At 35.2% G+C, this 13,746-nt stretch overlaps 1 protein-coding gene across 1 annotated transcript in view; it reads right to left on the bottom strand.

Moving 5' to 3' along the window:
• Positions 1-13,241, bottom strand: part of LOC149089817 (transmembrane protease serine 9-like) — a 75,309-nt gene extending 62,068 nt beyond the window's left edge. Inside the window, exons 1-8 of the mRNA XM_089234764.1 lie at positions 13,089-13,241; positions 11,155-11,309; positions 9,577-9,820; positions 8,471-8,581; positions 7,302-7,521; positions 6,104-6,227; positions 4,247-4,409; positions 760-887 (exon numbers count right to left, since the gene is read on the bottom strand). Coding sequence (XP_089090890.1) covers positions 760-887; positions 4,247-4,409; positions 6,104-6,227; positions 7,302-7,521; positions 8,471-8,581; positions 9,577-9,820; positions 11,155-11,309; positions 13,089-13,149 — 1,206 coding nt within the window. The 5' untranslated portion in view covers positions 13,150-13,241. The remainder of the gene's footprint in view (positions 1-759; positions 888-4,246; positions 4,410-6,103; positions 6,228-7,301; positions 7,522-8,470; positions 8,582-9,576; positions 9,821-11,154; positions 11,310-13,088) is intronic.
• Between the last annotated feature and the right edge of the window lie 505 nt (positions 13,242-13,746).

Genomic DNA, 13,746 nt, shown 5'->3' with positions numbered 1-13,746 from the left:
AAGACGGTTCGTAAGTATGCATAATAATCGATTTGTCACATCTATTATAACATATATGTTACTGCCAAAACCTGATAGCGACCAGTTCTGAATATTGACCCGTCCAATGTTGAATTTTGACATTTGGCCAACCAGTTTGGGAAGTGGCCAGAGAGCCTTGGCCAAAGTACAATAACAGAAGACATGATTCGTATTCATTGCCAAGTTGGCGTATTGTTTCGTGATAATAATGCGCATGGTAACCCATCAAACCACCGCCACGATATGGTAACTTTTTTCCCTTCAAAATTTGACAGAAAAAACTATGTTCATATTATTATATGAATAGTTTTTATTTTTGAATTTCTATTTTTTTTTTCTCTCGTCACATGGAGCTAATCCAATACAGCTACTATATACCGCCATGCATCACACGTTGGTGACCACAAAAAATGCATTTGGCACCTACCGGACCGTCTAACATCAGCATATTTTACTACTGCCAGCGATCACTGACCACTTCATGTATTGGCCGGCAAGAGCCTGAATCATTCCTGGAAATGGGACTTTTTATATTTAAAAGTCATATTTCTAAGATTTTTAGGTCATAAAAATTCGAGCCTTACTTATAATATAATTTTCATTCCATTAGAATGAACCGAAGGAAAAAAAATGAGTATATTTTATTTCGCTATCACGCGCGAAATTAAACGGTTTCTCTGTGCAGCATGAGATAAAAAAAAATGACGTAAGAAAGAACAAAGAATTTGGCATTTTTACATGGCAGGTGTCCTGCGGGCTTCCGTGACTTCTAGCGCATATCATGGTTTCATTCCTGAAAGTCATGCACTTTTTGCCGGTACCCGTGTAAACCTCAGCTTGTTTCAATTCTTCGAAGTATCCAGAACCTATAGAGATTTGTTACATTTGTGGCACATTCAAATACACAAAATATTCCGAGGAAACTTCATGAAATATAAAATTCAGTAGATATATGTGGCAACAACGTTGATTTTTCACTTTATATGGTCTCCTACCTTTTAACATGATTAAAAAAAAAACCTCCTTATAAAGAAATATTATTTATCCATCTCAATTTATTTCAAATTCTTACAGCATGTATTTGGTCGCGTATGATATTCTATGTGCTGGTACAAAATTTCACACGTTTCCAATGATTAATGATTTTTAAATAATTTTCAGGAAAAACGCATTAAAAACATCTTGCGCGCATGATAAAATCACATATCATCAATGAAAATTCATTCAAAATGAAGAAAACTGTTCAATTCATAAAATTACGAAAAAGAGATTTGAGAGAAATCCATTCATAAGTTTTTTAGTTTTTTTAAATTTCATTTTAAATAAGATTGAATGCATTCCCAGTATCAGAGTTGAATGGAGATCTTAATATTTTTCATCATTTTATGAACTAAACACACGGTTTTCTTCATTAAATTTTTTTTCCATCTAAAATCGTTTCACTAATTCATTTATTTTACATATTTTGAATCAATTTTTATTCAATTACATTTATGTCATGTTATTTTATCATGTACGCAAGCTGTTTTTAATGCTTTTCTTGAAAATTTCCAAAAACATTAAGTATTAAAGATATGTGAAATTTTCTATTGGCATAGGATAGCATATACAGGGTGAAAAAATCTGAGAAAAACTTTAGGCGGTGGTAGTACACACCAATACAAATAATTGTCATCAAAGATTGCATGGTCTAACATGAAACGCAAACCCGCTAGCGCGTATCCAAACGGCATTCCTGTTGAAATTTATCAGGAGAAAAAGAACACTATATGAACACAAATATAACCTGGGGAAGAAAGAGAAACTGTATGAAAATCTGCGTCACAGCGAATAAAAGGCATGGATGCCAGCCCTGTTTGGCATGGATGCCCAGCGGCCGTTTTGAAGTGCGCTAGCGCGTTTGCGTTTCATGTTAGACCATGCAATCTTTGATGACAATTGGTTTTATTTGCGTGTACTATCACCTCTTAAAGTTTTTCATCCTCTTTTCTGAATCATCCTGTATATTCCAATCTACAGAAAATTGAACATCACGAGTGTGTGAATGAATATGAATATTTTTTTTAATTATTATTATTTTTTAATTAAAACGAACAAACAGCAAATTACACACACAATATACAAATACAAACATATAATATAAATACACACACACATATAATACATACAATACATACACTATGAAGTCCTTCCAGCAGGCCTATATGATTTTTAAAACATAATTTTCTCCCTCAGCAACTGCTCTTTTCTTCATTAGATGTATTTTAGTATATAATTAATATGCATTGGTGCCATAATTTATTTCAAAGCACTGCATTAATATCTGTGTTTTTGATCATAATAAATACATTGTAATCTGTATTTTTATTACTATTTGTGTAAATATACTAGAGTGGATGAAGTTCATTATTTTTGGTGCGGTGTAACAAAAACTTTTTTTGAAATGATGTTTTGTTACTTTTAGGCACTTGATATTTTTATATCTATTCGAGGTTCTATTTTCATATTTTACTAACCATTCTTCGTGTTTTTGATGATAAATTTATAAATTCTGTACATGTAGTTCTGTCTCAGTGTCAATATGTGGCACTGTATGTTATTGTTTTCTATCGGGACATTTATTAACTCTCTTAACTTATTGTAAAGATTGTCTAGATTGCGTATGTTTTCATAATATGCTCCTCCCCAGACACATATTCCGTAATTTATTTTCCGTAAACTTTTTCCCATCTTTTCTGAATCATCCTGTATAAACAAAAAAATGTGTAAAAATTTGAAATAACAGAGTAATTAAATAGTACTTTTTATGGTATTTCTATTATAGCATAGTTTTCGCCATGGTAAAAGGTTTGAGATCACCCCCTGAAATTTCAAATATATTATTAATAAAAATTTTAATTTAGTCACTAAAATTCAGCACGTACAAAGTTATTTTAACTTTGTTACATTGACAGCCGTGTTCTTTTTTTTTAAAATCCACAAATTAATTTTGTAATTGTCCTTTCAAGTTTCTGCATTTTTACATTTATAACTACTAATTAGTCGAAAATACTGATGTTATTAATTGCAAAAAAATTGAATTTTCAACAAATAGGCAATACACATAATTTCAATGGGGTGAGAGAAGGTAGATGAAATTGCACTAGGTTTTCAACATATATATATATATATGTGGAAGAAAGGTGAAGAAAGAGAGAGAGAGAGAAAACACTGCGTCAGATACACATACAACACGTTCCAGCATGCAGCAGATAATTAGAAAATTCACAAAGAAATGTTTATTAGGTTTATACGATATATGCAGTTTAGTAACAGTAGATAAAAAAGAATCGGTTTGGTGTGGAAGGCTAAAGGTGCCTGCATACGTAATTGCAAGCTTGACAAGCGTGTATCTCCAAACTTTTTGTACAAGCATGCATGAGCGTCTGGATGAGGATTTTGCGCAAGCAATTTGAGTGAATTTGATAATACATGCTTGTTCAAGCCCCGCGTTTACACATGCATAATTATGTGGATACCCGTATCAGTTTTGACCTTTTAGTGAGCTCTGCTTGTAAGTGAGTGACCAGCTGGGTGTCCAACTGATCAATTTAGCATGTCAGTGACACAGTGAGCAATTGATCAAGTCAGTGTCTAACTGGGCGTATGCCTGAGCAAATGAGCGAGTGAATGAGCAATTGATCAAGTCAGTGTCTAACTGGGCGTATGCCTGAGCAAATGAACGAGTGAATGAGCAATTGATCAAGTCAGTGTCTAACTGGGCGTATGCCTGAGCAAATGAGCGAGTGAATGAGCAATTGATCAAGTCAGTGTCTAACTGGGCGTATGCGACTTGCTCATTCACTCGCTCATGTGCTCACTTGGTCATTCACTCACTCTTTCTCGCCCATTTGCTCACCTGGTAACCGACTTCAACGAGTGGGTGTACTTACTCACTTAAGCTTGTTCAATTTCTCACTGACTTGTTCATTCCTTCACTCATTTTTTCATTTGGTCACTGCCTTAGTCAAGCGCTCACTCACTCGTGCCGAATTGTTTTTCAGTGAATTTTCCGTAAATTGCTCCAGTGTAAAATCTGTTGCTTGTGCAAGCACTGTGGAGACAAAAGGTTTGCATGTTTGCCCAAAAAGATTGAACATGCATGCTTGCCAAGCTTGCAGTTATGTGTGTGTAGGCACCATAATTAAAACAAATGGTTTCGCAATAGTTGGAAATAGTCAGTTACCTCTGCTTTCGCCCCATCCGGTCGCAATGCATTTAGTTCTGAGCGGCATGTTGTAACCCTGAGGAGGCAAACAGGCCGGTCGAACTCTGTCCGTGAATTTCACAGGTGCATTCAGTTTCATCAGGGCTATGTCGTGATTCAGATCAATACGCTTTGATAGAATCTGCAAATGGGAAACGTAATTACATAATAACCCTTAAATCAGGGGGTTTCATCGCATGGCCCGTGGATCTACATTTCACCATCTGAGTTTTTTCTTGTTTTGGCCCGTCTATCATTTTCATAAAATGCATTGAAAAACGATTAAGTCTAGTATTAATGAAATAAACAATTCAGGAACGAATTGGTAAAATCTTAGAATTAGAGGAAAACAATTAACTCCAGAATTGATGAAAATTCAGAACCACTGAAAGAAATAATTTTTGAACCAAATAATTTCAGAATTAGTGAAAGAAAAAACTTATAAATAATGGAGAGAAATAATTTCGTAATTTCTGATATAAATTATTTCACAATAAATAAAACAGTAATTCCATAACTATGGAGAGAAATTATTTTAAGATTTATTGAGAAATTTAATTTCAAGGAATTCGAAATAAATAAGTAAATAATCACTTAGTGATTTCAGACTGAAATTAAACACTGAATTAATTAATTTAAACAGTGAATAATCAAACTTTTCAGAATTAGTGAAAAGAATTATTTGAGAACTAATAGAAATTGATGCTTAACTAGAGAAATTATTGCATAAATATATAATTAAATGAAATTCATTATTTTTTCCCTGTTTAACTCGTGACTCCATTTGCCCCTTTCTACAGGGTGGGGGGGAGGAAGTCCATAAAAATTTTAAAAATTCATAAACCGGAAAAATAATCGAAATAAAAAACGGTTTGGAGGGTTAGCATCGCTAGGTCACGGGAATTTTTTTCACAGGAAAAAATATAACTAAAAAACAGCCGATAGGTGGCGCTGACGTACACAAGTCAAAGAAAAGATACGCATATAACGAACAGAATGCCTCCAAATCGTTTATTAAAACAGTATGTGTTACACATGACCACCACCACAGGGGATAATACATTGCAGGCGAGTCACAAATCCAGCAACGGCAGAGTGCATCAGGCCCACGTACACGGTTCATAATTGGTGAACTGGTTGCGGATTGAGAGCGCGAGTTCTTATAACCGTCTCATTTGCATATTTCCACCGAATTCACTCGTACCAGCGCCACCTATTGGCTGCTCGTAATTTCTTTCACAGTTTTAAAAAAAAATTCCCGTGACCTAGCGATGCTAACCGGTTTTTTTTCCGGTTCTTATGAATTTTGAAAGTTTATACGCGGACTTTTTGCCTACCCTGTATAAAGATGTACAGTAACTAAATTACATGAGTTGGTGTCCCACGGGTTTCGAGAGAAGTTTCAGTTCGACCCACCATGTCTGAAAGTTTGAAGACCAGCCTGCCGTAAATCCTACTATAAAAGCAAGGCCTTGACTGGGATTTTTGCCGCACGGGTTCAAACATTATTCCGCAATTCTTTGTTCCTATTAAAAATGCCACCCCTTTAATTTTCCGTCCGGGGTAGTTGCCCCCCTCCCCTAGTTCCGGTCCTGATAAAACAGTATGAATTCAGAAGAGAGGAAAGAAAAACTTGGTATTGCGTTCAATTTGAAATGATAGAATGAGATGATTCTTGAAAGAAATAAACTAAAATACGTGAAAAATCACTTTTCCCTTCTTTTTAAGACATAAATATCCAAATGATCTGGTTAGTGACTATTTTATTATCGTATACCTGTGAGCATTTCCCCCCCCCCTTTTTATATGATAGTAGGGAATATAAAAATTTCTCACTTCCTTTCCATAGTGTCCTGGGTAAATGACCATCAATTTCACGTATCGCATTTGTTGGTCCGGGTCCCTTTGATACCTTCGATGATGCCCGACGTACACTATCCAATCTTGTGGATAAGGACCCCTAATAAAAATATGAAAGTTACAAACTTTTCCTTCATTTCATATAAGTTATAGATACCCGATAACTGATATCTTATTCTTTTGGAACTTTTTTTTTTGCAACGATAAAATGTCACGTCAATGATACAAATTTGACTCGATTTATATGTTTTTAAGAGTGATATAAAAATCAATGGTTACCATGTCCGACAGTAGTAATTTCACTGGTCAAATTATTAATTTTTTTTAATGTTGTTTGCTACGTTGTTTTTATAGATTTAACTCAGTTTTTTTTTTTGTATTTCTACATTTTTGTATTTTTTGTATTGTTTTCCGTTTTGTACTTTTTCATTTGATCCAATTTGCATTTTTTTATTTGTTTTATTGTGCTTTTTTTTCATTTTTTCTATTTTGTATTTTCTGCTTTGTTTTTACGCTATAATATTTTTTATATATATATACATGTGTGTAAAATTCCATTCATCCACATTTGATAGTTTAATCTTTACAGCGGCATTGACGAGATATTTCGCCCGCTTGATGCCTTGTATTTCGGCAATTACGAGGTATCCCGCCTGCTTCAAAAACTCTTATTTCGGCTATTACGAGCCCAGCTATCTCTGTATGGGAGGCTTTGATCGTAAACATGCTTTTACCTTCCCCCCCCCCCCCAAACCTTCCAGTGGGCATAGTCAGCTTTTCTTCAAAGTTTGACAACAGAAGTAGTAAAGTAATACGCGCTCAATATAAATAATAGAAAAGCTAGAGTATATTTATCTTCCTTGGATTATTATTTTCGGAGTTGGGCGTGAAAATTTGTCCTTGCAAAAAGGTATGGCCTGCAGATGATTTAGTGATTTCCGCTGTAGCATTGTAGTGCGGATCAGTGAGATTTTAAAAACCACTAAAAGGTGTAATGAAGTTTTGTCCGACACGTGATCCCGCCCATACACAGGGGCAACGGCTAAAATTGGCTAAAGTCGATATAGACTTAAAAAAATGCATTTCGAGTTTCAACTGGTATTTCATCAGATATCTAATTGAAAGTCTTACAGGAACAAATGATTAATTCCGAGAATATTCTGAAATGTCTTACGCCATTAGACAATGGTGAGCAGTCATTACCCATTGGGCGTTAATGAGAGATCCACCACACTGATGTCCGTCAGGATAATAGCCTTTAGTATGAAGACTAACTTGCCATGGCCAACTGCCTGGTTTTGCTGCCGTACCACCAACTATACGATCATGATCCATTGCGTTCTCCAGAGGTAGAATACTTCCAGGTCCGCAGTCGACTTCGGGAAGTGGACGTTCTGCGAATTGAATTTTTTTTCTTTTGAAATACGTATCTAAAACTATTTAGCTAAGGCCACACTCGTGCCAAGACTGTCCTAAAAACGTTCCAAGGTTGGTCATGAGCTAGTAGTGTTTCCACTCCAACATTGACAATGATCGTCAAATGTTGGAGGGAGAAAGTATTGGAAGGCTAGTCCAAAAAAACGATCAGGACTTCGATTCCCCCAGAAAAGTCAAAAGGATCCGCCTTCCTTTCCGATGTTCCAATCCGTCTGACCACATATTGGTCGAAGAATACCAACTGTCATAACAAGCATCGGCCTATTAAATTGTTCTGCAGGCAAATATCCGCCAAGGAACATTGGGCCAAGCTGTGCCAGAGTGTTGCTAGCCCATGCCGCTTGTGCTTCTATGCAGTGGAAGAGAGGCAAATTGCCTTCTATGCATTGGAAGTAAATATTTGCGAATGTTTATTGGGACACGAGTGTGACTAACATTACTGAAAACGGAATCGATACATTTTTTTATTTTGTATCTTTTACGGCCAAAGCCCAAAATTGGCCAATTAACAAGAACATTTTCCGAAAGCGTGGATATAGAAATCCTTACAATATTCATATGATTTTCCCTAACCTATCGATGTTCCGATTCTTTTGATCGTTAGGGTTGCTATGAATAACCATAATTATAAATGGCCATAAATATCACATAAAAAATTTCACACAATAAGGCGATGACCCCAGAATCATGTCTGTTGTCTGGCCGGGGATACCCAACCATTTCATGAACAGGAGGGCCAAAGTTCGAAATTCGGACATTGGTCGTGCCAATAGGTCGGCCAGTTTGGGAACTGGCTGATTTCGGGCTTTGGCCGTGACTTATCTACACACAAAACATTACTTTTCTTCAAGTTTTAATTAAACATTTCAGGATTATAATCAAAATTAAAAATTAAAATTAACTCACTGCAGTTTTCTTCGTCAGTACCGTCTAAACAATCATCGACGCCATCGCACTTCTGGCTTGGACTGAAGCAGTTATTGTTGGTGCACATGCTGTATCCCCTTGGGCATACTTCTGGTAATATAGAAATAAATAACGAATGTTTTTTACTGATATATAGCATTAATGGAATATACAGTGAAATTCGGTAATAACGGCATCAAAGATTCCATGAACTTTTGTCGTTATACCAGAGAATTTTCATTATAACCAAAGTTGCCGTTTCCAGATATATTTGGCAGAAAATACAATCAGACACAATTAAATGCTGTGCATGAAGCTGTGCATGATTATTTATGACTAGGCTGACCATGCTTGATCGAGATAAAACGGGAAATCGTGGTCGTAAATACGAGATATCACTAATTCTCACCAAAAATATTATCAACTGTCAGATAAATTGCCAAATATGACAATCGTTAGCGTAAAATACTGAACTAAAGAATATGCAGTGATTTTAAATGTATTTCAGTGGGGCAAAAAATTGACAGCGCAAACAAGTGAAATCAGTATTTATCTAGTCATATTCATTTTTATGCAATTTCTAAATTATCAAAAATACCTTCATCTCAGATTCTGGTGAAAATTAAATATTGTAATAAATTTCGTCCAAAAAAAAACCTTGGGAAAACGGAGAGCATATTTGTGCGATGGAAAAAGTTAGAAACAGCAAAGTTCCGGTAAAATGCAGTCATGTCTCGAAAACGGGTCGTGGTGTTGATTAGGAACACGTAAATTATGAAAAACCCCTTAAAAATGATACCTTAAATGTATCGTATATCGAATTTCGTGGTATTTTCATCGACGTTATAAGCAATATTCCGTATGGGAATTAGACCAGACCACCAATTACCTGTTATAACCGAGGTGCTGTTACAGCTGGAGTTTAACTAATAATGGAGTTTGACCATACTATATATACATAATATAGGATATATATACCTTGAAAGAAAGACTATATTGGAAATTTAGAATTCAACACCAAATCAATATTAAAGATCTCGTGTCGAAACTACGATGGAAACTGTTTACGAAAGAATAATAATAACTTCATTTGCGTAGTTTCTCACCATCCGGTCTGACAGCCTCATACTGCGCGCGAAACCCTTTCTTTGTAATCATGTAATCTGTTCTGAACTTCAATTCCATAACGTTCCTCTTAGAGACGATGGGATGCTGTGGAGGCTCCAACCCACAATAAGCTACGGTCTCTGCGTCCTCATCCCGACTGGCACTGTCTGTAACCAGAACTTTGTCTTTGCCGCACATACTTCCAGGTTCGATCTCCATCTCCTTGAAAGTGAGTTTAATTTTCTGTGGACAGAGAGAAAATATGATAAATGATCTTTATAAGATGATCGTTGTAATCGACTATATTGTCTATATCTAGATAACTGTTGCTGTTTCCAATTAAAACCGATAAATTCCTTTATCTTAACTAAAAACTAGAAATAACTGATAATCCCATAAGGGGGAGGTTGCGAAATTTTGCTATTTATTGACTTCTCTGGCGAATATTAATAATCCATCGAGTATTTTTTTGGCTATTAGCTATTTATGTAGGGGCTATACTGTCGACCGTCCAATAATAACACACGTGATTCCTTGTAAAAAACTAATGTGGAAAAGTGTTTTCCGTTTTGGGATAAGATGAATACTAAGGGAGTTATAACGTTTTCAATTTTTGTGACGAGTGAGTTTTCTAACGATGTTACACGTCAAACATCCAACGAAAAAAAAATTTCACTAGACAGCGGGTTTCCGCTAATTGCAAATGATCTAAAATATTCAGCCTTGTTAAAAGCCAAGATCTGTTATTTTCTTTCAATATTGGCACTATTTCCTCTTCGTGCAATGTGATGTTAACCGTAATATTACGTGTTACCTTCGCTCCTCCATAATGGCAAATTTATCACCAAATTTGTAAAGCGGTAGTCAAAAAATATAGATTTAAAAAATATCTTTTTCCAAAATCAACACGTTTTGGCGAAAATGAGGTAATTATATTTGCTTCACTATTTAACTAGCTTCAAGTATTCCAAGTCAAATTTTTTCAGAGAAAGGACAAGGGAAAAACTAGTTAGCACACACTGCTTTTTATATATATAAGTATATATATATATATATATATATATATATATATATATATATATATATATATATATATATATATATATATATATATATATATATATATATATATATACATATATATACATATATACATATATACAAATGAAATTTTATCTTGAAAATTTCGTTTTTAAATCATCGTGTTGATAATTTCTGTGTCAGTTGTTTTAATATAATTTTACTAGTGTCACATTTTAGTACCGGGAACCTTTGATAAATTTCTAATACCCGTCCCATCGCATCACGGCCGACCTTATCTCCACGTTCCAACTTAAATTTTAAATTTTTTTAAGATCAAAAACAATAAAAATGTGAGGTCAAAATGGCTTGCATTTCGTCTTTTATAGAATTTTACGACACGGGCTAATGATTATATTTTCAAGCGTGACCCAAGTGTTTTACCACCTGCTTATATATCTTCCTTGAAACACAGCGGCAGGCCATGTCCTGGTTAGGAGGAGGCTAATGGTTATCATTTTATATTAGCGATATAAATTAGAACTAGGTACACTCACATATCCACGAGGAGCTGTAATTACGTATTTGCAATACGCCTGATCGGGATATTGACCTTCATCGAATCCTGGAGACTTGAACTCGCCTCTAGGTTGCTTCGCTGCGTCCATCATATACGGGAACACTCCACTGTTTAGGCAGCCTGTCATGTTCACTACAACGGGGGGGGGGGGGAATACTATGAAATAAGCAACACAGTTTATATACAACATTTTGTAGCATTTGTTGATTTTCACCCGATTTTATCGATAACTTTATCAGATATTTTGTTCTTTGAATTAATAAAAGAGCATGATATTCGATTAACCGGGGAACAAGGAACAATTCGACTGCCAATTTACGTCGTTAGTATATTCTGTGCATGGAAAACTGATGAAGGATTTCTATTAATAAAACTTGTAAAAAATGGAGTAAATTTCAAGAAGCATTAGGTGAAGCCGTGGAGTTTATGCAGGTACAGTAAAACCCCTCTTAACGGTCACCCCTCAGATACGGACACCCCTATTTTACGGGCAAATATAAATATCATGGCGAAAAGCTTATCTAAATAATATATTTGGAACCCCTGCTTAACGGTAACGGACATAATTTGCATTATTCGTTCCACTGGACAGAACCCCCTGTACGGGCAACGATAATAGCTATTTCGGTTCAAATTATGCTCAATAGATGGCAGCACAAATTCCGATATTTGATCTACTCTTTCAATGCAATTTCTGTTTGAGGTTTGTTAAAGTTCGACAGTTCTGATGTCATTTTTTGATTGAACTTATATACTTTGTGATTTCGTGCTGTTTAAAATGGTTAGCCTCTAGTAATCGTTGCTCTCTATCGCTAAGAGAAGAGGTTCCGCAAAGTAAAAATTGAGTTCCCCGAATACAGTGAAAAAAAACATGAAATTGGAGTTGATGTTGTTTCATCTTGCAAATGAATTCAATGTCAGGGGGACGCAGAAATGTTCCAATTGAAAACAATGGGAAAATTGACAAGAAAATTGGCTGAAAAACCGAAATCAAACTAGAAAAAATAAATTTCCGAAGACAGAAAAGCTCGCAATTGTGATCGTTTGAATCGTGATGGTCTTCGTGTGCGCTCCGAAATTGTATTTGAGAAATTCTGCGGTGGAATCTGCTGATTTCAAGTGTGCGAAGGATGGAGTTAAAAATTGCGAAAAATTATCGAGGGGGTATTCAGCCAATGATATATATATACCAGAGGTGGCCAACAGCTGGCCAATGTTTGGGAACGAGTTGGGATACTTCGCGAAACAAACGAAACATCGATTGATCAGTTTTTCGAGAACATGTAAATTCAGCATAATATTTATTTTGTAATTTTAATTGTGCATGCAATAATAATACTTTCATTCCTATAAACGCATGTTATAGTGTCAGAATTTCGTTCATTTGCAAATAAAGAACCATTTCAGTTATTGTTATACTGTGTCTTACAGTCAACAGAAACAACCCCCCCCCCTCCGATGTGGCCACCCCTGTTTTACGAATGAATTGTTTTGTCCACCTAGTGGCCGCAAAGGGGGGGGGGGTTTACTGTATTTCAAGATTTTTATTTTTATCGAAAAAGTTAGCACTTTCCATAGCGTGACAGCGGAGAAAAATGAAATAAAATTATTAAAAGCACTAAAAAAATGACAGCTTAGACACTGAGAAGTCCCAAGTATAAGTTTCAACTGGTTAAGTATTTCCTATAATTTCTATAATTCAATAAAAATATTCTATAGTGGCTAATATATATTTGAAGTTGTCGTATGGGAGTTACAATATTCGATTAGGCGGATAAACATTGTTGAAATTATCCCATAAAGCGGAAAACTCTAACATTGACTCTACAGGAGAAATTTTGATTCCGAATTATTTCATCCATTTGACCGTGGGTATCCATTATTCAATTGAGCAGGGACTATTATACTTACTTGCTATAGCGCACTGACATAGCGCTCCCAAAGTGGATGCTACAAACAAAACCGCAATCATCTCGTGGAATTTTAGAGATCTTCGAGAAGACCTACGTTGGAATCAACTTCAGCGCTTCTGCCAGAATTTCCGATGATTCGGGAAATCACCCTAATGATAGAGAAATTATGAGAAAGTGACACGCGTTGGTTGCTTTATCTGTTCTCTGCATATAATCTCGCTTCTGCAGAAGAATTATCATTCGTTTTCTCACAGGTGGAACTCGTGCTTTTTGTTTTTTCCCAATAAAAGTTTATTTGCATAATTGTGCAATTTGATGAACTCAATCTTTTTATTAAAACTCAATTTCAAAGTTTCTCCCGGTGATGAAATACATGCTGTCCCATAAAATTTGGACGGATTTTGAAAAATCGTAAAAATCAACCAATCGACCAGTGTACAATTTGTGTCTCTATACTCATCAAAGATTTGGATGTTTTGGACAAGAACAAATAAAAAAAAATGTTAAATTTTTTTTCCGATTTGGTGACACTGTTTGCTGTCACGTTAATACATAATACAATACAAAATACATAGAATAACATCTAGGTTTTTCAGAAGGCATTTATTTTTACTTGATAATGAGTACCATACTAATGTGTAAAAATAGAATGTGCA

This window comes from Pholcus phalangioides, unplaced genomic scaffold (genome assembly GCF_987345545.1).
Source record: "Pholcus phalangioides strain wild (caught in Gottingen) unplaced genomic scaffold, Ppha-v1.0 ptg000001l_1, whole genome shotgun sequence".
Taxonomy (NCBI): Eukaryota; Metazoa; Arthropoda; class Arachnida; order Araneae; family Pholcidae; genus Pholcus; species Pholcus phalangioides.
This window is presented reverse-complemented; position numbering and strand designations above follow the sequence as displayed.